General features: G+C 37.5%; 2 protein-coding genes across 2 annotated transcripts; one reads left to right on the top strand and one right to left on the bottom strand.

Annotated features, from left to right (window-relative positions):
- Window positions 1-48: 48 nt before the first annotated feature.
- LOC131140321 (methionine aminopeptidase 1) lies at window positions 49-14,367 on the top strand. Its single transcript, XM_058090608.1, has 11 exons — window positions 49-215; window positions 1,814-1,865; window positions 2,244-2,353; window positions 2,490-2,550; window positions 8,398-8,489; window positions 8,558-8,641; window positions 8,708-8,846; window positions 10,681-10,812; window positions 12,157-12,300; window positions 12,370-12,435; window positions 14,041-14,367. The coding sequence occupies exons 1-11, from the start codon at window positions 99-101 to the stop codon at window positions 14,205-14,207; spliced, it is 1,164 nt and encodes a 387-aa protein (XP_057946591.1). The 5' UTR covers window positions 49-98; the 3' UTR covers window positions 14,208-14,367.
- Window positions 14,368-16,285: 1,918 nt separating this feature from the next.
- On the bottom strand, window positions 16,286-25,616 carry LOC131140230 (alcohol dehydrogenase 1-like). The gene is made up of 9 exons (XM_058090456.1): window positions 25,470-25,616; window positions 23,954-24,055; window positions 22,703-22,844; window positions 21,787-21,874; window positions 20,382-20,601; window positions 18,731-18,991; window positions 17,154-17,286; window positions 16,912-17,050; window positions 16,286-16,824 (listed from the first exon to the last, which is right to left on the bottom strand). The coding sequence occupies exons 1-9, from the start codon at window positions 25,485-25,487 to the stop codon at window positions 16,791-16,793; spliced, it is 1,137 nt and encodes a 378-aa protein (XP_057946439.1). The 5' UTR covers window positions 25,488-25,616; the 3' UTR covers window positions 16,286-16,790.
- Between the last annotated feature and the right edge of the window lie 2,099 nt (window positions 25,617-27,715).

Below are 27,715 nucleotides of genomic sequence, written 5' to 3'. Positions count from 1 at the left end.
GCACAGAGCAACGTGACCTGTCGCTGCGGACATGCGCAGTGTGTCGCCCGTGGTTGTGCTGTTTCTCCGGGGACTCCACCCCTCCTGCAGACGAAGGCATGGCGAGCACAGAGGAGAGAAGGGAGTGTGAGACGGAAGGCTGCAACAAGGACGCCAAACTTCAGTGTCCCACATGTATCAAGCTTGGGATTCAAGGGTCCTATTTCTGTTCACAGGTAGAGCTTTTTTCTCCGGTCTCGCAGTGTTGAAAACCCCCCGTACTTGCCTTAGCACCGGGGCCCTGTTTCTCATCACGTTGCTGATATGTAGCTGTCAAGCTAGGTTGACGTGTAGTTGCTTTAGATTTTTACAACTTTGTTGTCAAAAGTTTTTATTATATTCACCTGATGTGTTCTGTAGATTACTATTTAAGGTGAGGAATATTTAAACCGATGCTTAGCGAGGCTAACCATGTACACAACTGCTGAACTAGCTACGTTAGTCTTGACTGTTCGGCTAAAGTGAGTGAATTTATTACGGTTGACTGCTAGAAACGGCAAAAAAATGAATGGGTTTTGTGTGTGCAGATTACACAACAAAGAGTGGTTTACATTTTAATTTTTCGTTTTTATGGAAATGAAATGAACAGCTAGCTAAGTTAAAAGTAGTGAGGAAGCGTGGTAGATCATTCATTCTTTTTTTTAAACCATTCAGTACTTTTCTAAACCAGTGGTTCTCAAATGGGTTCGCTAGTACCCCTGACGGTACTTGAAGGCACCTCGGAGTACTTGAGATAAAAAAAATTAAATCATAAAAATAAATATATACTATACATACGTATACATTGGGGGAAATAAGTATTTCATTAGTAAATTTAACCCTTTACAAACACTACATTTACATGTACGCAGGATTCCTGTATGCAAATGTGTCCACTAGTACCACTGATGGTACTTGAAGGCACCTCAGGGAGTACTTGAGATAAAAAATGAAATCATAAAAATAAATATATACTATACATACGTATACATTGGGGGAAATAAGTATTTCATTAGTAAATTTAACCCTTTACAAACACTACATTTACGTGTACGCAAGATTATTGTATGCAAATGAGTCCACTAGTACCCCTCACGGTACTTGAAGGCACCTCAGGGAGTACTTGAGATAAAAAATGAAATCATAAAAATAAATATATACTATACATACGTATATATTGGGGGAAATAAGTATTTCATTAGTAAATTTAACCCTTTACAAACACTATATTTACATGTACGCAGGATTCCTGTATGCAAATGGATCCGCTAATACCCCTGACGGTACTTGAAGGCACCTCAGGGAGTACTTGAGATAAAAAATGAAAATAAATCATAAAAATAAATATATACTATACATACGTATATATTGGGGGAAATAAGTATTTGATTAGTAAATTTAACCCTTTACAAATAGCCAATATCACATTTTTATGCTGATATCGAGAAGATAATAATTAATACCGATAATTATCCCCATTTGATATACATGCTGGGATCGTGTATTAACAGGTACATTGATGATACATTGTTTGTTATTGTGAATGACGGGCAAATTTCCAAAAAAAGTGTAGATTTCCTTTAATGAAAACACGTTTACTGAAATCTTACTTTTTACTGAACACTTAAACATGCACAAAAATACATAAAGGAATGTCTACTTTGGGACTTTTACTCTGGTCCCCTACTTATTGCAAAAAAATATTTTTTTTGAGCCACATGACTGATACTGAGTTCATATTGACTAATAGCTATTGCACATTAAAATAAAAAAAAATCTCTTTTTCTCTTTCTAGGAATGTTTCAAAGGCAGCTGGGTGTCTCACAAGTTGCTGCACAAAAAAGCAAGTAAGTATGAGTTGTTACTTAATTAATGGACTTTGCCAAATATACAATATGTAAACAGTCCATAAATAGCACTATGCGGTGGTACAGTTCGATTTAGTGGGATAAAATGTATGTGGAATGCTCATTTAGCTTGTTGTAGTTTGAACATGGGTTATATTGTCACGATATATATCAGTGAAATATAATTTTTGGCTTGCACGTTCAGAGATAAACCATCAAACAGTGACTCAGTGTACCAATAAATTCAAATTAAAGACGACCAAAGTGTTTTTGCTGTAGCGCTAATGTGCCTAAAAAGCGGTAACGTAAAGACAATGTAAATACACGCCACATGTTTGACACACCATGTGTTTTTTTTTTTGTTTTTTTTTTCATCAGAGGACGACAAGAACCAAAATGCAACTAAGAACTGTGTGGAGAAAGACATCAGCACCGACCCATGGCCCGGCTACCGTTACACGGGAAAACTTCGTCCTCACTACCCACTTGTACGTTTCCTTATATCAAAATGTCTTGGAAAATGTCTGAGAAAAAACGAACGACAAACTAAAGAAAAATGATTATACTGAATTACTGAATGTCGTTATGTAGTCTGACATGTTTTCTGCTTGGCCCCTCATGTAGACACCTTTGCGGCCTGTACCCAGTGACATCCAAAGACCCGACTATGCAGATCATCCCAGAGGTAACGAAGCTTCTAATCACTCAGCCCGGTTGTAAACATTCATTCATTCATTTTGTACCGCTTATCCTCATAAGGGTCGCGAGGGTTGCTGGAGCCTATCCCAGCTGTCTCCGGGCGAGAGGCGGGGTACACCCTGGACTGGTGGCCAGCCAATCACAGGGCACATATAGACAAACAACCATTCACACTCACATTCATACCTATGGACAATTTGGAGTCGCTAATTAACCTAGCATGTTTTTTTTGGAATGTGGGAGGAAAACGGGAGTACCCGGAGAAAACGCACGCAAACTCCACAAAGAGATGACCGAGGGTGGAATTGAACTCGGGTCTCCTGGCTATGAGTCCTGCGTGCTAACCACTCATTCATTCATTCATTTTCTACCGCTTATCCTCACAAGGGTTGCAGGGGTGCTGGAGCCTATCCCAGCTGTCTTTGAGCGAGAGGCGAGGTACACCCTGGACTGGTGGCCAGCCAATCACAGGGCACATATAGACAAACAACCATTCACACTCACATTCATACCTATGGACAATTTGGAGTCACTAATTAACCTAGCATGTTTTGTTTGGAATGTGGGAGGAAACCGGAGTACCCGGATGGGGAGAACATGCAAACTCCACACAGAGATGGCCGAGGCTGGAATTGAACTCGGGTCTCCTCGCTGTGGGGTCAGCGCACTAACCACTAGACCACCGTGCAGCCCTAAAATGTACATTATATGCATGTTTTCGGAATGTGGGAGGAAACCGGAGTACCCGGATAAAACATGCAAACTCCACACATATCGAACTCGGGTCTCCTAGCTCTGTGGCCTGCACGCAAACCACTCGTCCACCGTGCAGCCTGGTTTAATGTAGCAGGAGCTTATTGTGCTCTTATCATGTCACAAATGACACCTGATGAAGTTCTTATTTTGTGTACATAAAAAAAATGTAGTGTTACATCACTTGTTAATTGTGTATTGGTACATGGCCTGCTACAAATACATTTGGACCGCCACATATTCGGCGCCACATGTTGACCCATGCTCATTCAAACTCCGTAGAACAGATGGCGTTGACGGCAAAGACGTAGCAGGTGGGCTCAGCGGTGCCGACTTAGCGTCTTTGTTTCTATATTTAGTGACTTTTACACTCTAAGTTGTCAGCAGGTTCTGGTGTGGTCAAAAATTCCATAGACAATTATGCAAATTATACAATGCCGTAATCTCGTCCTCACTTCCATCGCAATCCACCGCCACTTAGATCCTACAGCCCCGTGGGGAAACTGCTTTTGATCTCGCAAGATCAAAACATGAGTTTTTCCTTCATTCATTCATTTTCTACCGCTTATCCTCACGAGGGTCGCGGGGTGCTGGGGCCTATTAACCTAGTCGCCAATTAACCTAGCATTTTTAGTTTTTGGAATGTGGGAGGAAACCGGAGTACCCGGGAGCAAACCCGGTAGAACATGCAACTTCCACACAGAGATAGCCGAGAGTGGAATTGAACTCGGGTCTCCTAGCTGTGAGGTCTGCGCGCCAACCACTCGACCGCCGTGCAGCCACATGTTGAATTGTGGAAGAGAAAATACGAGATACTCCAACATAACCTTGAATTCACGTTTTGAATTAAAGCAGATTATCATGGTGATTAACATGATTAATTAATTAACCGTGATGTCTATGATTAAAAAAAATATATATATGACTTTTGGCCTATACAGCTTTTAGCTAATTATATATATATTTATATATATTTATATATTATATAAATATCATATTTATAAATATAATAAAATAAAAATAAATATAAATAAAAAATATAAATCAAATATAAAAATAAAAAATATAAATCAAATATAAAAATAAAAAATATAAATCAAATATAAAAATAAAAAATATAAATCAAATATAAAAATATAAAAATCAAATATAAAAATAAAAATATAAAAATCAAATATAAAAATAAAAATATAAAAATCAAATATAAAAATAAAAAATATAAATAAAATATACAAATAAAAAATATAAAAAATAAAATAAATATAATAAAGCTAAGTTGAATTATTTAGGCTGTTCATTTCCTCAACCACCGTCCTTCCTTGTCTTACCCATGCATGTAAGCAGTCTTATTATTCCCTGAGCACGTTGTTCAATGTGTTACCACGGCAACCTCTGCATCCCTGTCATCTGCCGTCATAGATCTTTACTCTGGTAGGTAGCCATGGTTACGTCTTTTCATTCTCATGTGAAGCTTTTTTTTTTAGGAACAGTGCACCGCATCTTCAACCCGGTGCGTCTTACGATGACACCGCTATTGAACTGCAGTCAAATTGTGTCGTGTACGACTACTAAATGTGTGTTGCTTTTAAAATTGCCTTGAAATTATGCTTAAAAAAAAAATATCAAGCATACTTGGCTGGAGCTGCCCTCCGAACGTGAATCAGGTTTAATTGATTATTGCACACTCAGTGTGGACACTCGGGGGGTCAAAAAGAGGCTGGATGATGTGACTTGTACAAAATCACTGTTGCCAAGCAACTGTTGACGTTCACCCAGCAATCACCTTGTTGACTTCATAAATTATAGATCAGTGATTAGCAGGTTCCGGCGCGTTGACCATGGTGTACCACCGTCAACAAGGTTTGCCTGTTGAATCACCATAATGCTCTCATAAATGTGCTGAAGTTTGGTTTTTGAACCGTTTTTCTTTGGGTGCATTCACACTTGACATTTTTGATCCGCTTAAAACGAACTGTAGTCAGTTTGTTCTGCTTTAAGTAGGGTTGGTTTTGGGAAGTGTGAACCCACTCTGGTCAACCCGGGAACACAGAGATTGGTCCAAGTAGACTGACTCCTCACTGCCAAATCACTAGTGGTGTGTCGGTCATGAACGAACGGGTCTAAAGAACTAGTTTTTTTTTGTAAACGGAATGAACAATACCCGTTCAGTTCGTTCAGTTGCAAATGTTGTTTTTTTTGATTGGTTGGGGAGTCAGTTCACCGTTCATTTTGCAGGGCGGGACTATCTGCGTGCTTGACTGTCTTATCCTATCGTCAGGCCCCTAAAATACCCGTTCAGTTCGTTCAGTTGCAAATGTTGTTTTTTTTTGATTGGTTGGGGAGTCAGTTCACCGTTCATTTTGCAGGGCGGGACTATCTGCGTGCTTGACTGTCTTATCCTATCGTCAGGCCCCTAAAATACCCGTTCAGTTCGTTCAGTTGCAAATGTTGTTTTTTTTGATTGGTCGGGGAGTCAGTTCACCGTTCCTTTTTGCAGGGCGGGACTATCTGCGTGCTTGACTGTCTTATCCTATCGTCAGGCCCCTAAAATACCCGTTCAGTTCGTTCAGTTGCAAATGTTGTTTTTTTTGATTGGTTGGGGAGTCAGTTCACCGTTCATTTTGCTGGGCGGGACTATCTGCGTGCGACTGTCTTATCCTATCGTCAGGCCCCTAAAATACCCGTTCAGTTCGTTCAGTTGCAAATGTTTTTTTTGATTGGTCGGGGAGTCAGTTCACCGTTCCTTTTTGCAAGGGCGGGACTATCTGTGTGCTTGACTGTCTTATCCAATCGTCAGGCCCTTAAAATACCCGTTCAGTTCGTTCAGTTGCAAATGTTGTTTTTTTTGATTGGCTGGGGAGTCAGTTCACCGTTCATTTTACAGGGCGGGACTATCTGTGTGCTTGACTGTCTTATCCTATCGTCAGGCCCCTAAAATACCCGTTCAGTTCGTTCAGTTGCAAATGTTTTTTTTTTTAATTGGTTGGGGAGTCAGTTCACCGTTCATTTTGCAGGGCGGGACTATCTGTGTGCTTGACTGTCTTATCCAATCGTCAGGCCCCTAAAATACCCGTTCAGTTCGTTCAGTTGCAAATGTTTTTTTTGATTGGTTGGGGAGTCACTTCACCGTTCATTTTGCAGGGCGGGACTATCTGCGTGCTTGACTGTCTTATCCTATCGTCAGGCCCCTAAAATACCTGTTCAGTTCGTTCAGTTGCAAATGTTGTTTTTTTTGATTGGCTGGGGAGTCAGTTCACCGTTCCTTTTTGCAGGGCGGGACTATCTGTGTGCTTGACTGTCTTATCCTATCGTTGCGCCTCGCTCTGTGGGTGGGTGGGGTTAGCTGACTGAAAGACCGAGACCGAGAGATTTCCAGTCAGAAAGACCTGGTCAATCTCTCGGTCTTTCAGAGTCTCAGACAAGTATTGCCTGTCTTATCCTATCGTCGCGCCTCGCTCGAGGGTGGTCCTCGCGGGGGTGCTGGAGCCTATCCCAGCTGTCTTCGAGCGAGAGGAGGAGTACACCCTGGACTGGTGGCCAGCCAATCACAGGGCACATATACGTAGACAAACAACCATTCACACTCACATTCATACCTATGGACAATTTGGAGTCGCCAGACCTCGTTCATTCCGTTCACAAAAAAAGAACTAGTTCCTTTGACCCGTTCGTTCATGACTGACACACCACTAGTCATCACGTGTTGTTGCGCTGTTGAGTCGGAACGAACGTGAACATGAATGAACGGACTGACTCGACACAACTGACCGGGTCTATGCACAGGGGGAGATCACAGGCTAACGACCAATTGACCAAACAGATTGAACGGATCTTTTTACAGAATGAAACGGAATGATCCGGTTCACTTAAATGAACCGTTTTGCCCACCACTACAAATCACCATAAATTCATTCGTTTTCTACCGCTTATCCTCACGAGGGTGGTCCTCGCGGGGGTGCTGGAGCCTATCCCAGCTGTCTTCGAGCAAGAGGCGGAGTACACCCTGGACTGGTGGCCAGCCAATCACAGGGCACATATAGACAAACAACCATTCACACTCACATTCATACCTATGGACAATTTGGAGTCGCCAGACCTCGTTCATTCCGTTCACAAAAAAAGAACTAGTTCCTTTGACCCGTTCGTTCATGACCGACACACCACTAGTCATCACGTGTTGTTGCGCTGTTGAGTCGGAACGAACGTGAACATGAGTGAACGGACTGACTCGACACCGCTAACCGGGTCTATGCACAGGGGGAGATCACAGGCTAACGACCAATTGACCGAAATGAACGGATCTGTTTTACTGAAATGAACATTTTGGCCCACCACTACAAATCACCGTAAATCAGGGGTCTCAAACACGCGGCCCGCGGGCCAAATGTGGCCCGCAGGAAACTAGTTTCAGGCCCCCGCCTTGATATGAAAGTTTAATGTTAGTTGCGGCCCGCGCAAGTTTGATATGGATGCTGTTTTTTCTGATTAAAATTAAGACATGACAAAACACAACTATAGTCACATTTATACTCTTTTTATTTACAACATATTGCGCAGCTGCAGGGTCTTGAGACACATGCTAACTCGCAAACTAGAGAGCTAGCGACCTAAATGGTAGCCTTCAAGTTATTTCCTTTGAACTTAAATAGCCAAAAACGTACCACTTCCACACGGATAGGGAGGATAACTATTAACAGTTATTTAACCTTTAACATGAACATTAATCATGTACCCAGAAAAAAAAAATATTACGTTTGATTCATGTTCATGTTAAAGGTTAAATAACTGTTAATAGTTATCCTCCCTATCCGTGTGGAAGTGGTAAGTTTTTGGCGATTTAAGTTTAAAGGAAATAACTTGAAGGCTACCGTTTAGGTCGCTAGCTCTCTAAGTTTGCGAGTTAGCATGTGTCTCAAGACCCTTGCAGTTGCGCAATATGTTGTAAATAAAAAGAGTATAAATGTGACTATAGTCGTGTTTTGTCATGTCTGGACTAGAGTGTCTTACCGCTACACGGAAGTTCCCGTTGTCCGTCAACATATCATGTGGATGATTTGCGGTTATCTTCCCCCCCCCCCAGGGATGTCTGAATCCGAGCAGTTTCTGAAAGGAACATCGCAAATCAAGATCCTCTCTCCCGACGACATCGAAAGCATGAGAGTGGTGTGCAAGGTAACACGAAATCTTCTTTTGTATGACAAGCCCATCATTTATTATTTACCGGGATTGTCCATTTGCAGCTGGCGAGGGAAGTCCTTGACATTGCGGCTCTCATGGTGAAAGCGGGTGTTACGACAGAAGAAATCGACCACGCGGTACATCTGGTATGGACACACATGGGAAATCCAGTATCCAGTATCCATCGTTAACTTACCCGTTTGTGCGCTCAGGCTTGCACGGCAAGGAACTGCTACCCTTCTCCTCTAAACTACTACAACTTTCCCAAATCCTGCTGCACGTCTGTCAATGAAGTTATCTGCCATGGAATCCCGGACAGGAGACCGCTACAAGATGGAGATATCCTTAATGGTATGCGACATATTGCCTGAAATGTGGTATTAATAATTCCAGTTTTCAAGCTAGGCTTCTCATTGGCACGATTGCTAGCTATGACTCCTGTTAGCTGACATGTACCGTATTTGTTTGTTGAGTATACCAGGGGTGTCCAAAATGTTGCCAAGGTTCCGTTTGACAAGACGAGAATTGTGTAATCTAATTCTATAAGATTCCACTGAGCCAATTCGTGCCAATGCAATTTGCTGTGGTGCCTAGTGTCACCAATAAGGTGCGCAGTGGCTCAAACTGCCTCCCAAGTGGCTCGTGGTGGCTCGTAACGGCGGCAAAAATTGAGTTTGGCGGCAAGAAAATTTTAAAAAATGTTTAAAATTTTCATCCACCAAGTGGAATCAAATGTCACAAACAATGCGCCTATTGGAATCCACTGGAATGTAATGGAGCGAGCCAAGTTGCGCCAATGATGCTCGGAGTTCACTTGGGCCGGTGCCAGTTGGTGCCAAAGATTATGTGATACGCTGTGGCGCGGAATCGATGTTCACTCGGCATGTTGCCGTTATTCGGCGGACTGGTGGCCAGCCAATCACAGGGCACATATAGTCAAACAACCATTCACACTCACATTCATACCTATGGACAATTTGGAGTCGCTAATTAACCTAGCATGTTTTTTTTTTGGAATGTGGGAGGAAACCGGAGTACCCGGATGGGGAGAACATGCAAACTCCACACAGAGGGTAGAATTGAACTCGGGTCTCCTTGCTGTGAGGTCTGCGCTCTAACCACTCGACCACCGTGCAGCCCTAAAATGTACATTATTCATTCATTCATTTTCTACCGCTTTTCCTCACGAGTGTCGCAGGGATGCTGGAGCCTATCCCAGCTGTCTTTTGGGGCGAGAGGCGGGGTACACCCTGGACTGGTGGCCAGCCAATCACGGGGCACATATAGTCAAACAACCATTCACACTCACATTCATACCTATGGATAATTTGGAGTCGCTAATTAACCTAGCATGTTTTTTTTTTTGCAATGTGGGAGGAAACCGGAGTACCCGGATGGGGAGAACATGCAAACTCCACACAGAGGGTGGAATTGAACTCGGGTCTCCTTGCTGTGAGGCCTGCGTGCTAACCACTCGACCACCGTGCAGCCCTAAAATGTACATTATGTCGCAGAAAAAAAACTTTGTCCACATCTTTTTTGGATGGGGGCGGCAATAGTTACTTTTACTGGTAAATACTTACTGTTTTTTACGTTTTTTTGACAAGTAACTAGTAACTATAAGTAATTACTTTTTTAAAGTAACATGCCTAACACTTTTTTAAGGTATGACATCATAGAAAAGGAGCCCCTTTCTGTTTGCCATGTGGAACTCGGCACACTTCTGTATTACCGTAAACCGAAGACCACCTTTATAGCGGTCTGGGTTGCCAGACCCGCTGCACGGATAAGTCGCCCAACTTTGGGTCTCAAAATGACATCAGCAGGAAGTTTTTCCAATTTTAGTCCCTTCATCAGACCCCCCCCCCCCCCCCCCCCCCGCCTCAGACTCGCCGGAGCGTCACCTCACGCGGCGTGATCCCGTAAGACAAACGATGTCATTAACCTTTAACAACGGGGTTTTTCGCACGTCAAATTCCCTGCTGTCCATATCTCAAAAACACGCCATTTCTCACACTTCACCAACGTGGCGGCGTCGGCCGGGGACCCCCGGGGTTCGACCCACTAACTGAAAACAGTCACTTAACTTGTCACATAATCACAAGTGGGGGGGGGGGGGGCTTACGCGATTTTATTGATTTTGTGACATTTCAATGAGTTTGACATGCTCGTCTGTCTCACGCAGTGGACATCACGGTCTACCACAACGGATTCCACGGCGACCTCAACGAGACCTTCTATGTCGGAGACGTGGACGAAGGATCAAAGAAACTGGTTCACACTACATACGAATGCCTTATGCAAGCTATTGATTCTGGTAAAAGATGCATTTTTAAAATTTTATTTTGTATTATTTTTCCTTTTTTATTATCCTTAATTAATCATTAATCTTAATCCTGTAATGAATCCTTAGTTATCATCCAATTGTATACGGTCACTTCCTGGTTTCCCTCAATGAGGAAAAAGTGCAAAGTGATGGAGATGGACGTAACGCGCCCTCATGATGTATATGGGACACACAATGTAACTGCACCGCACTGAGTATTATCCGCAAGGCATGCTGGGTAACGCCTCCTCCAGCAAGTTAAAGTTGGATTTTCTACTAATCATTCATTCATTCATTCATTCTCTACCGCTTTTTCCTCACGAGGGTCGCAGGGGGTGCTGGAGCCTATCCCAGCTGCCAGCCAATCACAGGGCACATATAGACAAACAACCATTCACACTCACATTTTCTACTAATCATTCATTCATTCATTTTCTACCGCTTTTCTTCGCGGGGGTGCTGGAGCCTATCCCAGCGGCCAGCCAATCACAGGGCAAATATAGACAAACAACCATTCACACTCACATTTTCTACTAATCATTCATTCATTCATTAATTTTCTACCGCTTTTTCCTCACGAGGGTGGTAGGGGTGCTGGAGCCTATCCCAGCTGCCAGCCAATCACAGGGCACATATAGACAAACAACCATTCACACTCACATTTTCTACTAATCATTCATTCATTCATTCATTTTCTACCGCTTTTTCCTCACGAGGGTCGCGGGGGTGCTGGAGCCTATCCCAGGTCACATATAGACAAACAACCATTCACACTCACATTTTCTACTAATCATTCATTCATTTTCTACCGCTTTTTCCACACGAGGGTCGCGGGGGTGCTGGAGCCTATCCCAGCTACCAGCCAATCACAGGGCACATATAGACAAACAACCATTCACACTCACATTTTCTACTAATCATTCATTCATTCATTAATTCATTCATTTTCTACCGCTTTTTCCTCACGAGGGTTGCGGGGGTGCTGGAACCTATCCCAGCTGCCAGCCAATCACAGGGCACATATAGACAAACAACCATTCACACTCACATTTTCTACTATTCATTCATTCATTTTCTACCGCTTTTTCCTCACGAGGGTCGCAGGGGGTGCTGGAGCCTATCCCAGCTGTCTTCGGGCGAGAAGCGGGGTACACCCCGGACTGGTTGCCAGCCAATCACAGGGCACATATAGACAAACAACCATTCACACTCACATTTTCTACTAATCAATGCCCAAATTATGCGGATTATAAACACAAAATGGCAGTTTTTTTTTTCCACTTCTACACTGGGATCTTTGACATAGCTGACGTTCTCCCCCCCCCCCCCCCGCAGTGAAGCCCGGCGTCCGCTACAGAGAGCTTGGTAACATCATCCAGAAGCACGCCCAGGCCAGCGGGTTCTCGGTGGTGCGGAGCTACTGCGGCCACGGCATCCACAGGCTTTTTCACACAGCGCCCAACGTGCCACATTATGCCAGTGAGTGGAGGAGACCCTGAACTGTACATCACAATGACTTCTATGCATTTATATACATTTGCTCCCCAGAAAACAAAGCCGTCGGTGTGATGAAACCGGGTCACGTGTTCACCATCGAACCAATGATTTGTGAAGGTGAGTCTCCTATAACTAATAACGACACTAGGCTTTGTCTTCACATCGTTACTTTGTCGTTACATCATTACTGATCAATGATTGCTGATTCCTGGTTGACAATTGGCCTGTTATTTGTGTGGAAGTGGTTCAATTTTGGCTGCTTATTTTTTTTTTTTTTTTACATTTAGAATAAATAAATAGAATGCTAACTATTTGGCTTGATATATTGCTATGTTTAAAGCAGCAGACGTCTCATTCACTTATTACGGTCAAGTCTGGAAACAATTACCGTATTTTCTGGACTATAAGTCGCTCCGGAGTATAAGTCACACAAGACCAAAAATGCATAATTAGGTAGAAAAAAAACCCATACATAAGTCGCACAAGGCCAAAAATGCATAATTAGGTACAAAAAAAAACATACATAAGTCGCACTGAAGTATAAGTCGCAAAGGGCCAAAAATGCATACTTAGGTAGAAAAAAAACATACATAAGTCGCACTGGATTATAAGTCGCACAAGGCCAAAAATGCATCATTAGGTAGAAAAAAACATACATAAGTCGCACAAGGCCAAAAATGCGTAATTAGGTAGAAAAAAACATACATAAGTCGCACTGGAGTATAAGTCGCACACTGCCAAAAATGCATGATTAAGTATAAAAAAAACATACATAAGTCGCACTGGAGTATAAGTCGCACAAGGCCAAAAATGCATAATTAGGTAGAAAAAAACATACATAAGTCGCACTGGAGTGTAAGTCGCACATGGCCAAAAATGCATAATTAGGTAGAAAAAAAACATACATAAGTCGCACTCGAGTATAAGTCACATAAAGCCAAAAATGCAGAATTGGGTAGAAAAAAACATACATAAGTCACACTGGAGTATAGTAAGTTGCACAAGGACAAAAATGCATAATTAGGTAGAAAAAAACATACATAAGTCGCACTGGAGTATAAGTCGCACAAGGCCAAAAATGCATAATTAGGTCGAAAAAAAACATACATAAGTCGCACTGGAATATAAGTCGCAAAGGGCCAAAAACGCATAATTAGGTAGAAAAAAACATACATAAGTCGCAAAGGGCCAAAAATGCATAATGAGGTAGAAAAAAAACATACATAAGTCACACTGTAGTATAAGTCGCACAAGGCCAAAAATGCATAATTAGGTAGAAAAAACCTACATAAGTCCCATTTTTTGCGGGTAATTTATTTTCCAAACTACTTGACCAAAACAGACATTACGTCATCTTGGAAGGCAAGTTCTAACATGAATAAAAGAATAGAGAACATGCTAATAGGTGTAAGATATGCTAACACAATGCTTATTCAGCTACACAAAAAATAAACATGAACACAAAAGGTGTCCAGTGTTTATGTAAACATAAACACTTTTTTTTTTCATTTATAAGTCGCTCTGGAGTATAAGTCGCAGGAACGGCCAACCTATGAAAAAAAAGTGCGACTTATAGTCCGGAAAATACGGTAACGTATAATTGATCCATTCCAGAAGTTCAATACTGTGCTAAAGGGATTATATGTCGGATTGGTTACAAAATAAAACATCTTCATAATGCAACTACATTTTAAAGTTTTTTTTTTACACTCACCGTCTCAGGTGGCTGGCAGGATGACACGTGGCCCGACGGCTGGACGGCGGTGACCAGAGACGGGAAGCGCTCAGCCCAGTTTGAACACACGCTGCTGGTGACGGACACGGGCTGCGAGATCCTCACCCGCCGCCTGGAGGACAACGGTCAAGCTCATTTTCTGAGCCAAGTGTAAGGCCGCTACTGGACCACGAGGAGGACTGGATTTGGTAGACCCGGTGACATCGAGTGACATCCAGCACGTCTGTCTCGTACGTGCGTCGTCACGACAACGATACCGTGTGTGTGTGTCGCTGTGGCTCTTCTTTCAATTAAATATCAGTCCTCAAATTCAATGGAAGTACTTGAATGTGTCAAATGTGCATTGGTCTAATAGTGGAAAAATGTTTTTTTTTCTCTGAAGTAAATATTAAAATATTTCTAAAACTACTACATGTAGTAGACAGCTTGGACGTGAATGATTCACTTCATGCAGGAAATGTTCCTCTAATGGTCAACAGGTGGCGCCTGATACTCAATTCCTTTTGCAGGATCTGCCCAAATTATTTACATCTTATAGAGAAATATGCATTTTTGCAACCGAACTAAACTAAATACATATTTTGTTGATAAGCGGACACTTTGAAGTGAAGGAAATAACATATAATTGAAACGGTGTCATTCATTGTGTGGCAGTTTCCATACAAAATATTAAATATTTAATATTAAATAAATATATCTATAGAACAATTCATTCATTTTTTATTATGAATTCATTAAAAAACAGTAATAACATTTTAATTGCAACTTCAACTTGAGTTCTTAATGAAAAATGACAAATATCAAATTTTCAAAAATTATTTAAACCCTTTAAATGTTAATTTGATTCAATTATGTCACATTTTTTGTTCTGATAATTAATCAAAAATCAAAGTTAGGGGTTTCAACTTCAGTTCTTAATAAAAAAATAACATATCTAATTTTCAAAAATCATTTAAACCCTTTAAATGCTAATTTGATTCAATTATGTCACATTTTTTGCTCTAATAATTAATCAATAATCAAAGTTTGGGGTTTCAACTTCAGTTCTTAATGAAAAATGACAAATATAACTTATTTTCAAAAATCATTTAAACCATTTAAATGCTAATTTGATTCAATTATGTCACATTTATTGCTCTGATAATTAATCAATAATCAAAGTTAGGGGTTTCAACTTCAGTTCTTAATGAAAAATGACAAATATAACTTATTTTCAAAAATCATTTAAACCATTTAAATGCTAATTTGATTCAATTATGTCACATTTTTTGCTCTGATAATTAATCAATAATCAAAGTTAGGGGTTTCAACTTCAGTTCTTAATAAAAAAAATAACAAATATCTAATTTTCAAAAATCATTTAAACCCTTTAAATGCTAATTTGATTCAATTATGTCACATTTTTTGCTCTGATAATTAATAATCAATAATCAAAGTTAGGGGTTTCAACTTCAGTTCTTAATGAAAAATGACAAATATAACTTATTTTCAAAAATCATTTAAACCATTTAAATGCTAATTTGATTCAATTATGTCACATATTTTGCTCTGATAATTAATAATCAATAATCAAAGTTAGGAGTTTTGGGCTCCATATCAAAGATTAGACTTAGACTAATTTGATGTGGTCTGATGTTTAAAGTGCTCCTGAAAAAGGGACATGACAACATAGTATGATGATAGTATAACACTTTTACAGATAAAATTAATTAAATTAAATTAAACTAAAAAAAAAAAAAAAATGAAAATAAAAAAAATGAAAATTTTAAAAATTGAAAATAAATTAAAATTAAACAAATTCAATGCAGAAAGTTAGAATTAAAAGCGTAAAATAGTGTGTGTGATAAATATATTTTCAATTTTGTTAACTGATGAAAAATGAAAAATTTTCAAAATGAACTCCATAATTTTGCTGGCCTCTATATATATATATATATATATATATATATATATATATATATATATATATATATATATATAAAGAGAGAGAGAGAGAGAGAGAGAGAGAGGCCAGCAAAATTATGGAGTTTATATATATACATAAATTTGCCAAAATTATGGCAAAATTTATATATATATATATATATATAGAGGCCAGCAAAATTATAGAGTTTATATATATACATAAATTTGCCAAAATTATGGCAAAATTTATGTATATATATATATAGAGGCCAGCAAAATTATGGAGTTTATATATATATATATAAATTTGCCAAAATTATGGCAAAATTTTATATATATATATATATAATTTTATTATATATAATAATATATAATAATTTTATATATATAATTATATATATATATATATATATATATATATATAGAGAGAGAGAGAGAGAGAGAGAGAGAGGGGCCAGGAAAATTATGGAGTTTTTTTGTTTTTTTATTTATGGGCTGCACGGTGGACGAGTGGTTAGCGTGCTGGCCTCACAGCTAGGAGACCCGGGTTCAATTCCAACCTCGGCCATGTCTGTGTGGGAGTTTGCATGTTCTTCCCCGTGCATGCGTGGGTTTTCTCCGGGTACTCCGGTTTCCTCCCACATTCCAAAAAAACATGCTAGGTTAATTAGCGACTCCAAATTGTCCATAGGTATGAATGTGAGTGTGAATGGTTGTTTGTCTATATGTGCCCTGTGATTGGCTGGCCACCAGTCCAGGGTGTAAGACAGCTGTGATAGGCTGATACATATATAGTGAACTTTTCGAAGTTATTGAAACCAATTACGTTGACTTAATGTGGACGAGCACTCAAGACCGTTCGGATGCTGTGGAATAAAAAAATAATAATGATATGAATATATAGTACAGTATTAGTTTTGGTAGTTTATACTAGTACTTTGTAGTAGCGGTACCTTTTGCCTTCCTGCAGCAATGTGATAGCTTCATTGATGTGGTCCAAAGGCATCTTATGAGTTATGAACTCATCGATCTTCACCTTCTTATCCAGGTAGGCTCTAACCATCTCAGCCACACCATCCTTACCCTTAAAACCTGAGGAGCAAAAAAAAAATGTTTGTATGGTATCAACCAGATGTGTTCCAGCTGTTCTACAGTAGACCGTGGACTAGTAGAAAGTGCATTTGGGCAAATTTACCTCCAAACACGGAGCCTTTCCACGTGCGCCCCGCAATGAGCTCACCGGGACGAACAGAAACATCGTATTTGTCGGTCCAACCCACAATCACGCTCACGCCCCAGCCTTGCAAACAGGACTCCAACGCGTGGCGCTAGGAAACAACACACATGTTGTGGATCAGTACTTTAAATCCATTTTAACATTGATGGATTTGGGGGAAGCCTAAAAAAAAAAAAAGTCCGGAATGGAAGCACAGTTTTGGGGATTTAAAAGCAAAAAAACAAGCTGCGATTTTTTTTTTCAGAATATGTCTAAGTCATTTTAGAAACATTTTTCCACCATAGGCCACATACTGAAAAAAATAAATGAGTGGATGCAAGGGCCACTTGGAAATTTTGTAAAAGGTAATTTTGTATGCTAAGAAGTTATGAGAAATTTATTCGAAAAAGAATCTCCCAAAAAATTATTTGAGTAATTTTTATTTTTATTCTATTCCCCAAAAATTACAACTTTACAACAACAATTTATTTATTTATTTTTATTTATTTATGTATTTTTATTACTTTTATTTTTTTTCTTTTTTTCATTTATTATTTTTTATTACTTTATTATTTTATTTTTTATTTTTTGTTTTTATTATTATTATTTATTTTATTTTATTTTATTTTAATTTTTAATTTTTAATTTTTAATTTTTAATTTTTAATTTTTAATTTTTAATTTTTAATTTTTAATTTTTAATTTTTTTATGTTTTATTTTTAAATTTTTAAATTTTTAAATTTTTAAATTTTTAAATTTTTAAATTTTTAAATTTTTAAATTTTTAAATTTTTAAATTTTTAAATTTTTAAATTTTTTAAAAAATAAAAATTTATTTATATTTTTGTCTTTCATAAAACAATTTTTTTTCTACCCTCTGCTACTAAAATTGCATTATTTATCCTGGTAATATTACAAGTTTATTCTTGTAAAATTGCGACCATTTTTTTCCTCATTATAATACAACTTTTTTATCACTTGATGTTTTGATTATTGTCAAAAAATTACAACATTTTTTTTCCATTTCTGCCATTTTTTTTCTCCCTCGTAACTATGACTTATTCCCAAAACATTTCCTTTAATCTCGTGAAATTACTTTTTTTGCAAACAAATCTTCCAATCCTTTTTTTCATGGTACGACTCAAAAAATTTTTTTTTTGTAATATATATATATTTTTTGTAATATTTAAACTTTATGCTACTAAAATGATGTTTTTGTAATTTTTTTGTTTTTTGTAATATTTAAACTTCATGCTACTAAAATGATGTTTTCCCACATAATATTATGTTATTTTAGTCATTTTTTTTCTCCCAAGACCACATTTTTTATATACAGTATTTTCTGGTCCAAGTGGTACTGATACTGAATAATAGGAGTTTCAATATTCTGATTTATGTTTTTTTTTTTAGGTTTGTAAATTTTTTGCCTTTTTTCTGAAACATGCCTACAAAATAAGGACTTCTGGACTACAAAAGACAATGGCGCCATAGTGTGAGTCCTAACAATACAAATAGGCTATCAAAGGATTAATAAAGTAAACATTCCCAAATCCCTACCATGAGTTCCACATTCCCAACACACTCTATGGAGTAGTCGACTCCACCGTTGGTCATCTCAGCCAGTACTCGACTGATGGTTTTGCTGTGATCCTTCGGGTTGACAAAGTCAGTGGCTCCAAACTCCTTGGCCTTGTCAAACTTGGCCGCATTGATGTCAACCGCGATGATCCTCTTGGCACCGGAATATTTACAACCCATAATGGCGGCCAAGCCCACGGCACCCAGGCCAAACACGGCACACGTAGAACCCGGTTCTACCTGAAATAAAGAATACGTTATTTGGTAATGCTGGTAATGGTAATGGTAATGGTAATGGTAATGGTAATGGTAATGGTAATGGTAATGGTAATGGTAATGGTAATGGTTTTATTTCATTTGAACATGCATCAGATTACAATTGAATGCATCCCATAATCAGTTCCCAGTTCCACATGTCCAAAAGGAGTAGGAAGAAGCAAAGCTTATTAAATCCTACCCCTCCATCTGGTACTTTTACAATCAGTAACTGTTACATTTGTTCACTTCCTGCTTTCCTAATATAATTTAAGTTTTGTTGTTTTTTTAAAATGTGTTTTTAATTTTTTTTAATGGTTTAATTTTATTTCAACATATAATGATACATATAATTTAAGTTTTTTTATTTTATTTTTTTAATTATTTTTTTTTTTAAATGTGGTTTTTATTTATTTATTTTTTTAATGGTTTCATTTCATTTGAACATGCATCAGATTACAATTGAATGCATCCCATAATCAGTTCCCAGTTCCACATGTCCAAAAGGAGTAGGAAGAAGCAAAGCTTATTAAATCCTACCCCTCCATCTGGTACTTTTACAATCACTAACTGTTACATTTGTTCACTTCCTGCTTTCCTAATATAATTTAAGTTTTTTTTTATGTGTTTTTAATTTTTTTAACAATTTTTTTTAATGGTTTAATTTTATTTCAACATATAATGATACATATAATTTTAGTTTTTTATTTTATTTTATTTTATTATTTTTTTATGTGGTTTTTAATTTTTTTTATTTACATTTTTTTAATGGTTTCATTTCATTTCAACATGTATCGGATTACAATCGAATGCATCCCATAATCAGTTCCCAGTTCCACATGTCCAAAAGGAGTAGGAAGAAGCAAAGCTTATTAAATCCTACCCCTCCATCTGGTACTTTTACAATCACTAACTGTTACATTTGTTCACTTCCTGCTTTCCTAATATAATTTAAGTTTTTTTTTATGTGTTTTTAATTTTTTTAACAATTTTTTTTAATGGTTTAATTTTATTTCAACATATAATGATACATATAATTTTAGTTTTTTATTTTATTTTATTTTATTATTTTTTTATGTGGTTTTTAATTTTTTTTATTTACATTTTTTTAATGGTTTCATTTCATTTCAACATGTATCGGATTACAATCGAATGCATCCCATAATCAGTTCCCAGTTCCACATGTCCAAAAGGAGTAGGAAGAAGCAAAGCTTATTAAATCCTACCCCTCCATCTGGTACTTTTACAATCACTAACTGTTACATTTGTTCACTTCCTGCTTTCCAAACATCAACTGCTTGTATTGGGGAAATTATATATAGTGTTGTACTTTTATTAGCACTACCAGGTGACTTTTGAACTACAGTTCCCTTACCTTAGCATCATTGACTGCAGCTCCAAATCCCGTGCAAATCCCGCAGCCGAGGAGACAGACTTTATCCAAAGGGGCGTCAGGGTGAATCTTGGCGAGAGCGATCTGATTGACCACGCTGTACTCCGAGAAGGTACTGATTCCCATAAACTGCAGCAACTTCTTTCCTTTGCAGTTTAGTTTGGAGGCAGGAGCTCGATTCACATTGTGAGGAACAATATCCCTAAAATGGGGGTGAGAGGCAGGGTAGACGTGGTACTGGTACTGGTACTGGTACTGGTACTGGTACTGGTACTGGTATCTAGTACTGGTACTGGTCGCCGCACAAACAGCATGATTTATTGAGAATTATTATATATTTTATAATATATTATTTGTATAATATATTTATTATATTTTAATATATAAATATTATATATATTTATTATATATCTAATATTATAATAATATTATATATAATATTATTAAGATTCTAAAGACTTTTTCCGCAACCTAATTTTCTCATTAGATTACAACAACTAAATATTTGGACTTGAATATATAATATAATATAATATAATATAATATAATATAATATAATATAATATAATATAATATAATATAATATAATATAATATAATATAATATAATATAATATAATATAATATAATATAATATAATATAATATAATATAATTTATTTTTTTAAATAAATAAATAAATAAATAAATAAATACAATAATGAGGGGATGCGAGGGCCACTTGGAAATTTTGTTAATTTTGCTAAGAAGTTATGAGAAGTTTCTTCTAAAAAGAATCTCCCCAAAAATTATTTTTGTAATTTTTATTTTTATTCTATTCCCCGAAAAATTACATCTTTACTATTTTTGTTTTTTCATAACATAATATATATAATAATATTTATATAAATATATATAATTATATATATTTACATAATTATATATATTGGGGGCATTGAGCGTAAAAGTGACTATAGGGGTGCTATTTCATGTCTGGAGGGCTCTAATAATGTGAAAAAAAATCCGTATTTAAAAGGTCATAAACTGCTTTAGCTATACAAATATTCCATTTATAAATAAGGAATCTGTATTTAAAAAGTCATAAACTGCTTTAGCTATACAAATATTCCATTCATAAATAAGGAATCTGTATTTAAAAAGTCATAAACTGCTTTAGCTATACAAATATTCCATTCATAAATAAGGAATCGTACATAGTCGAATTAAACAGGTATTACTCTACAACATATTCAGCAGGTGAACCTAATGGTGTGGCTGTGGCGAGTGAGTGCAATCCTGTATCGTTAAAGGTCTTTAACGTTAATGACCCTCCAGCTGAAGTGTGTGTGTGTGTGTGTGTGGGGGGGGGGTAAAATCAGGTAGAAGGTTGATGCTGTTAAAGGAGCTCACCATGCTTTCTCACACTGGTTGGTCTTTGGACTCTTACAGAAGCGACACTCTCTGCACTGGGAGATGATGAGGGGGATCACCTTGTCACCTAAAACAGTCATCAATGATATAATAATCATTATTATATTATTAATTAGCCTATTATTATTACTATCATCATTATTCTTATTCTCATTATTAGTAGTAGGCTAGTTTTAGCCTGCTTATTAGCTTGCTTATTAGCCTGCTTTTGTCCTATTATATGAAATTTGTCAGAGATTTTTTGTACAAAAAAAAACCATTTTTTTTAAATCAATAAAAAATATAAAATTATTTAGAGGGGCTTATGAACATTTTAGGGGGACTTCAGCCATTATTATTACTATCATCATTCTTCTTCTTCTGATTAGCTTGCTTATTGGCCTGCTTATTAGACTGCTTTTGCCCTATTATATAAAATTTCTGATTTGTGATAATTTTTTTTTTTTGTAAAAAAAAAAAAAATCTATAATAAATTTTAAAAAATCTATTAAAAAATATCAAATTATTTAAGGGGGCTTATGAACATTTTAGGGGGGCTTCAGCCATTATTATTCCTATCATCATTATTATTCTTCTGATTAGCTTGCTTATTGGCCTGCTTATTAGCCTGCTTTTGCTCTATTATATAAAATTTGTGATTTGTGATAAAATTTTAGATTTTTTTGTAAAAAAAAATAATAAAAAAAAATCTATAAAAAAAATTATTAAAAAAACTCTCAAATTATTTAGAGGGGCCTAAGAACATTTTAGGGGGGCTTATCATTATTCTTCTTCTGATTAGCTTGCTTATTGGCCTGCTTATTAGCCTGCTTTTGCCCTATTATATAAAATTTGTGATTTGTGATAAAATTTTAGATTTTTTGGGGAAAAAAATAATAATAAAAAAAATCTAAACCTGGTTGAAATTCGGTGACTCCGGGACCAACGCTCTCCACAATGCCTGCTCCTTCATGGCCAAGGACCATCGGGAAGAGCTCCATATTGTCGGTCTCATACAGGTAGAAGAGGTCGGTGCGGCAGAGACCGGTCGCCACAATCTGCTCCGATGAAAAAGGATTTTACATTTGATTAAAAAGCAATAATGTTTAAAATTTTAGATTTTTTTTGTAAAAAAATAAAAAAAATAAAATCTATAAAAAATTAAAAGGGTTTTACATTTGATTAAAAAGCAATAATGTTTAAAATTTTAGATTGTTTTTGTAAAAAAATAAAAAAAATAAAATCTATAAAAAATTAAAAGGATTTTACATTTGATTAAAAAGCAATAATGTTTAAAATCTTTGATTTTTTTGTAAAATATAAAAATAAAAAAATCTATAAAACATGAAAAGGATTTTACATTTGATTAAAAAGCAATATTGTTTAAAATTTTAGATTTTTTTTGTAAAAAATAAAAATAAAAAAATCTATAAAAAATGTAAAGGATTTTACATTTGATTAAAAACCAATAATGTTTAAAATTTTAGATTTTTAAAAAAATCAATAAAAAATTAAAAGGATTTTATGTTTGATTAAAAAGCAATACTGTTTAAAATTTTAGATTTTTTTGATTAAAAAATAAATAAAAAAAATCTATAAAACATTAAAAGGATTTTACATTTGATTAAAAAGCAATCATGTTTAACATTTTAGATTTTTTTTGTAAAAAAAAAATAAAAATAAAAAAATCTTTAAAAAATTAAAAGGAGTTTACATTTCATTAAAAAGCAATGTTTAAAATTTTAGATTAAAAAAAATAAAAAAAATCTTTAAAAAATTAAAAGGATTTTACATTTCATTAAAAAGCAATAATGTTTAAAATTTTAGATTTTTTGCAACAAAATAAAAAAAATCTATAAAAAATTAAAAGGATTTTACATTTGATTAAAAAGCAATAATGTTTAAAATGTTAGAAAAAAAATAAAAATAAAAAATCTATAAAAAATTTTAAAAAAATCTACAAAAACTCTACGTGGAAAGTAGCGTACAAGATTCATAGTATTTATTTCCACCAAGTGCAAAAGGACAAAGTAGAGATATGTCTTTTAACCATTGTTTGTTTGTTAGCACAATTTTTGGATGAACACACTTTCAACGGTTAATAATAATAACTAATAAAATGTATATGAATTCCACATTGAATACAGAACACTTCTCAATGTCTCACCTTGACGCGGACCTCGTTAGCTTGCGGTGGTTCCACCTCAATCTCCTCAATCACCAGAGGCTTTTTTGGCTCCCAGGCCACTGCTGCCTTGCACTTGATCACCTTTACAACAACAACAACAACAAATCCACTAAACTCTCTAGCAGATATATTTGGTAGGACTGATTTAGAGCTGCACGGTGGATGAGTGGTTAGCGTTCAGGCATCACTGCTAGGAGACCCGAGTTCAATTCCATCCTCGGTTCCACATCTCTGTGTGGAGTTTGCATGGGTTTTCTCCAGGTACTCCGGTTTCCTTCCACATTCCAAAAACATGCTAGGTTAATTAGCGACTCCAAATTGTCCATAGGTATGAATGTGAGTGTGAATGGTTGTTTGACTATATGTGCCCTGTGATTGGCTGGCCACTAGTCCAGGGTGTAGAAAATGAATGAAGGATTTAGATGGAGGCCGCACGGTGGAGGGTTTTTTCTGTGGGTTTTTGGTTGGCCGACCACCCTTGGGAAGGTTCACCAATGTTCCATGTTTTGGCCAATTTTGGATAATGGCTCTCACTGTGGTTGGCTGGAGTCCCAAAGCTTTGGAAAATGCTTTATAACCATTACCAGACTGATAACTCTGAATTAATCTCAGTTAACTTATATGGAGGGTCGTCAGCACACAGGCCACACAGCAAGGTGACCCGAGTTCAATTCCATACTCGGCCATCTCTGTGTGGAATTTGCGTGGGTTTTCTCCGGGTACTCCGGTTTCTTCCCACATTCTTCCCACAAGACACCTGGTGACGACCGTCGTGAGGATAAGCGGTAAAAAATGAATGAACATTATTCCAACAGTAAAATATGGTGGTGGTAGTGTGATGGTCTGGGACTGTTTTGCTGCATCAGGACCTGGAAGACTCACTGTGATAAATGGAACCATGAATTATTGTTAATATGCAAATATGGGCTGCATGGCGGATGAGTGGTTAGCGCGCGGATCTCACAGCTAGGAGACCAGGGTTCGATTCCAACCTCGGCTATCTCTGTGTGGAGTTTGCATGTTCTCCCCGGGTTTTCTCCGGGTACTCCGGTTTCCTCCAACATTCCAAAAATAATTTAAATGGAAGCTGCACGGTGGATAAGCGGTTAGCGCGCTGGCCAAATCAATCATTGATTAGCGGCCAAGATAATTAAATGATGTACTGTATGGACGCAAGCTAGCAAATACACTTAAACTGATATCACGGGTTCAAAGGTGGCACAGGGAAAAGAAATGGGACAGGGTTTGTCCTTTACATAACAAGAGTACAATAAAAAAAAAGTACACTCGTAGTACTACTTGCGCTTGAGTAGTGTGATGAAGTATTACGTAAACACTACTGGAGAAGCATTCCGACTTTAATCCCAGAAGACTCCAACTTTAAAGCTCATATGCGCTATATTAAATATTCATGCCATACATTATCACGAACGACACCCCAGAATCCGAGTGGGTTATTTTTTTCACTTTCACTTTCCTCGACTAAGTCACTTACCTTACCGGCTGTGGCCATTTTCACCGGAATGTTGTTTTCAGGAAGGAGGGAGGAGACGTGTGGAACAAGGCTGCAGCTGCTGGCTGATCTCGTGGAGGAAATCCTTGACTTTTTATCATCGGTTTATAACAACACAAAGGGCGTCGCTTAACACTCTGAAGGGGGGGAAAAAAAAAGTGGAGCATAAGTGGCTTACGACTACGGACTCCAATTTCTTGGAACAGAAATGACATTTTGGGAGAAATGATAATTTATGTGGGAAAGAAATGTAATTTTGACACATAAGTGAACGGTTTTGAGAGATATAGGAGCATCTGCAGATGAATCGTAGTGTTGTGCAGGCAATTCGGTCTGTGAAACATTTGCAGCATTTCCCGAAATGATGGATTTTCAACTGTATTAAGAATCTGTGGCCTGCACAGTAACCACTCATCCACCGTGCAGCCACAGATTCTTAATACAGTTGAAAATCCAGCATTTCGAGAAATGCTGCAAACGTTTCACAGACCGAATTGCCTGCACAACACTACGATACGATATGTATTAAGAATCTGTGGCCTGCAGAGTAACCACTCATCCACCGTGCAGCCACAGATTCTTAATACAGTTGAAAATCCACCATTTCGAGAAATGCTGCAAATGTTTCACAGACCGAATTGCCTGCACAACACTACGATACGATATGTATTAAGAATCTGTGGCCTGCACAGTAACCACTCATCCACCGTGCAGCCACAGATTCTTAATACAGTTGAAAATCCAGCATTTCGAGAAATGCTGCAAACGTTTCACAGACCGAATTGCCTGCACAACACTACGATACGATATGTATTAAGAATCTGTGGCCTGCACAGTAACCACTCATCCACCGTGCAGCCACAGATTCTTAATACAGTTGAAAATCCAGCATTTTGAGAAATGCTGCAAACGTTTCACAGACCGAATTGCCTGCACAACACTACGATACGATATGTATTAAGAATCTGTGGCCTGCACAGTAACCACTCATCCACCGTGCAGCCACAGATTCTTAATACAGTTGAAAATCCAGCATTTCGAGAAATGCTGCAAACGTTTCACAGACCGAATTGCCTGCACAACACTACGATACGATATGTATTAAGAATCTGTGGCCTGCACAGTAACCACTCATCCACCGTGCAGCCACAGATTCTTAATACAGTTGAAAATCCAGCATTTCGAGAAATGCTGCAAACGTTTCACAGACCGAATTGCCTGCACAACACTACGATACGATATGTATTAAGAATCTGTGGCCTGCACAGTAACCACTCATCCACCGTGCAGCCACAGATTCTTAATACAGTTGAAAATCCAGCATTTCGAGAAATGCTGCAAACGTTTCACAGACCGAATTGCCTGCACAACACTACGATACGATATGTATTAAGAATCTGTGGCCTGCACAGTAACCACTCATCCACCGTGCAGCCACAGATTCTTAATACAGTTGAAAATCCAGCATTTCGAGAAATGCTGCAAACGTTTCACAGACCGAATTGCCTGCACAACACTACGATACGATATGTATTAAGAATCTGTGGCCTGCACAGTAACCACTCATCCACTGTGCAGCCACAGATTCTTAATACAGTTGAAAATCCAGCATTTCGAGAAATGCTGCAAACGTTTCACAGACCGAATTGCCTGCACAACACTACGATACGATATGTATTAAGAATCTGTGGCCTGCACAGTAACCACTCATCCACCGTGCAGCCACAGATTCTTAATACAGTTGAAAATCCAGCATTTCGAGAAATGCTGCAAACGTTTCACAGACCGAATTGCCTGCACAACACTACGATACGATATGTATTAAGAATCTGTGGCCTGCACAGTAACCACTCATCCACTGTGCAGCCACAGATTCTTAATACAGTTGAAAATCCAGCATTTCGAGAAATGCTGCAAACGTTTCACAGACCGAATTGCCTGCACAACACTACGATACGATATGTTTTAAGAATCTGTGGCCTGCACAGTAACCACTCATCCACCGTGCAGCCACAGATTCTTAATACAGTTGAAAATCCAGCATTTCGAGAAATGCTGCAAACGTTTCACAGACCGAATTGCCTGCACAACACTACGATACGATATGTATTAAGAATCTGTGGCCTGCACAGTAACCACTCATCCACCGTGCAGCCACAGATTCTTAATACAGTTGAAAGTCCAGCATTTCGAGAAATGCTGCAAACGTTTCACAGACCGAATTGCCT

Source organism: Doryrhamphus excisus, chromosome 13, assembly GCF_030265055.1.
Source record: "Doryrhamphus excisus isolate RoL2022-K1 chromosome 13, RoL_Dexc_1.0, whole genome shotgun sequence".
Taxonomy (NCBI): domain Eukaryota; kingdom Metazoa; phylum Chordata; class Actinopteri; order Syngnathiformes; family Syngnathidae; genus Doryrhamphus; species Doryrhamphus excisus.
The sequence above is the reverse complement of the archived record's forward strand: the minus strand, read 5'-3'. Positions and strand labels throughout refer to the sequence as shown.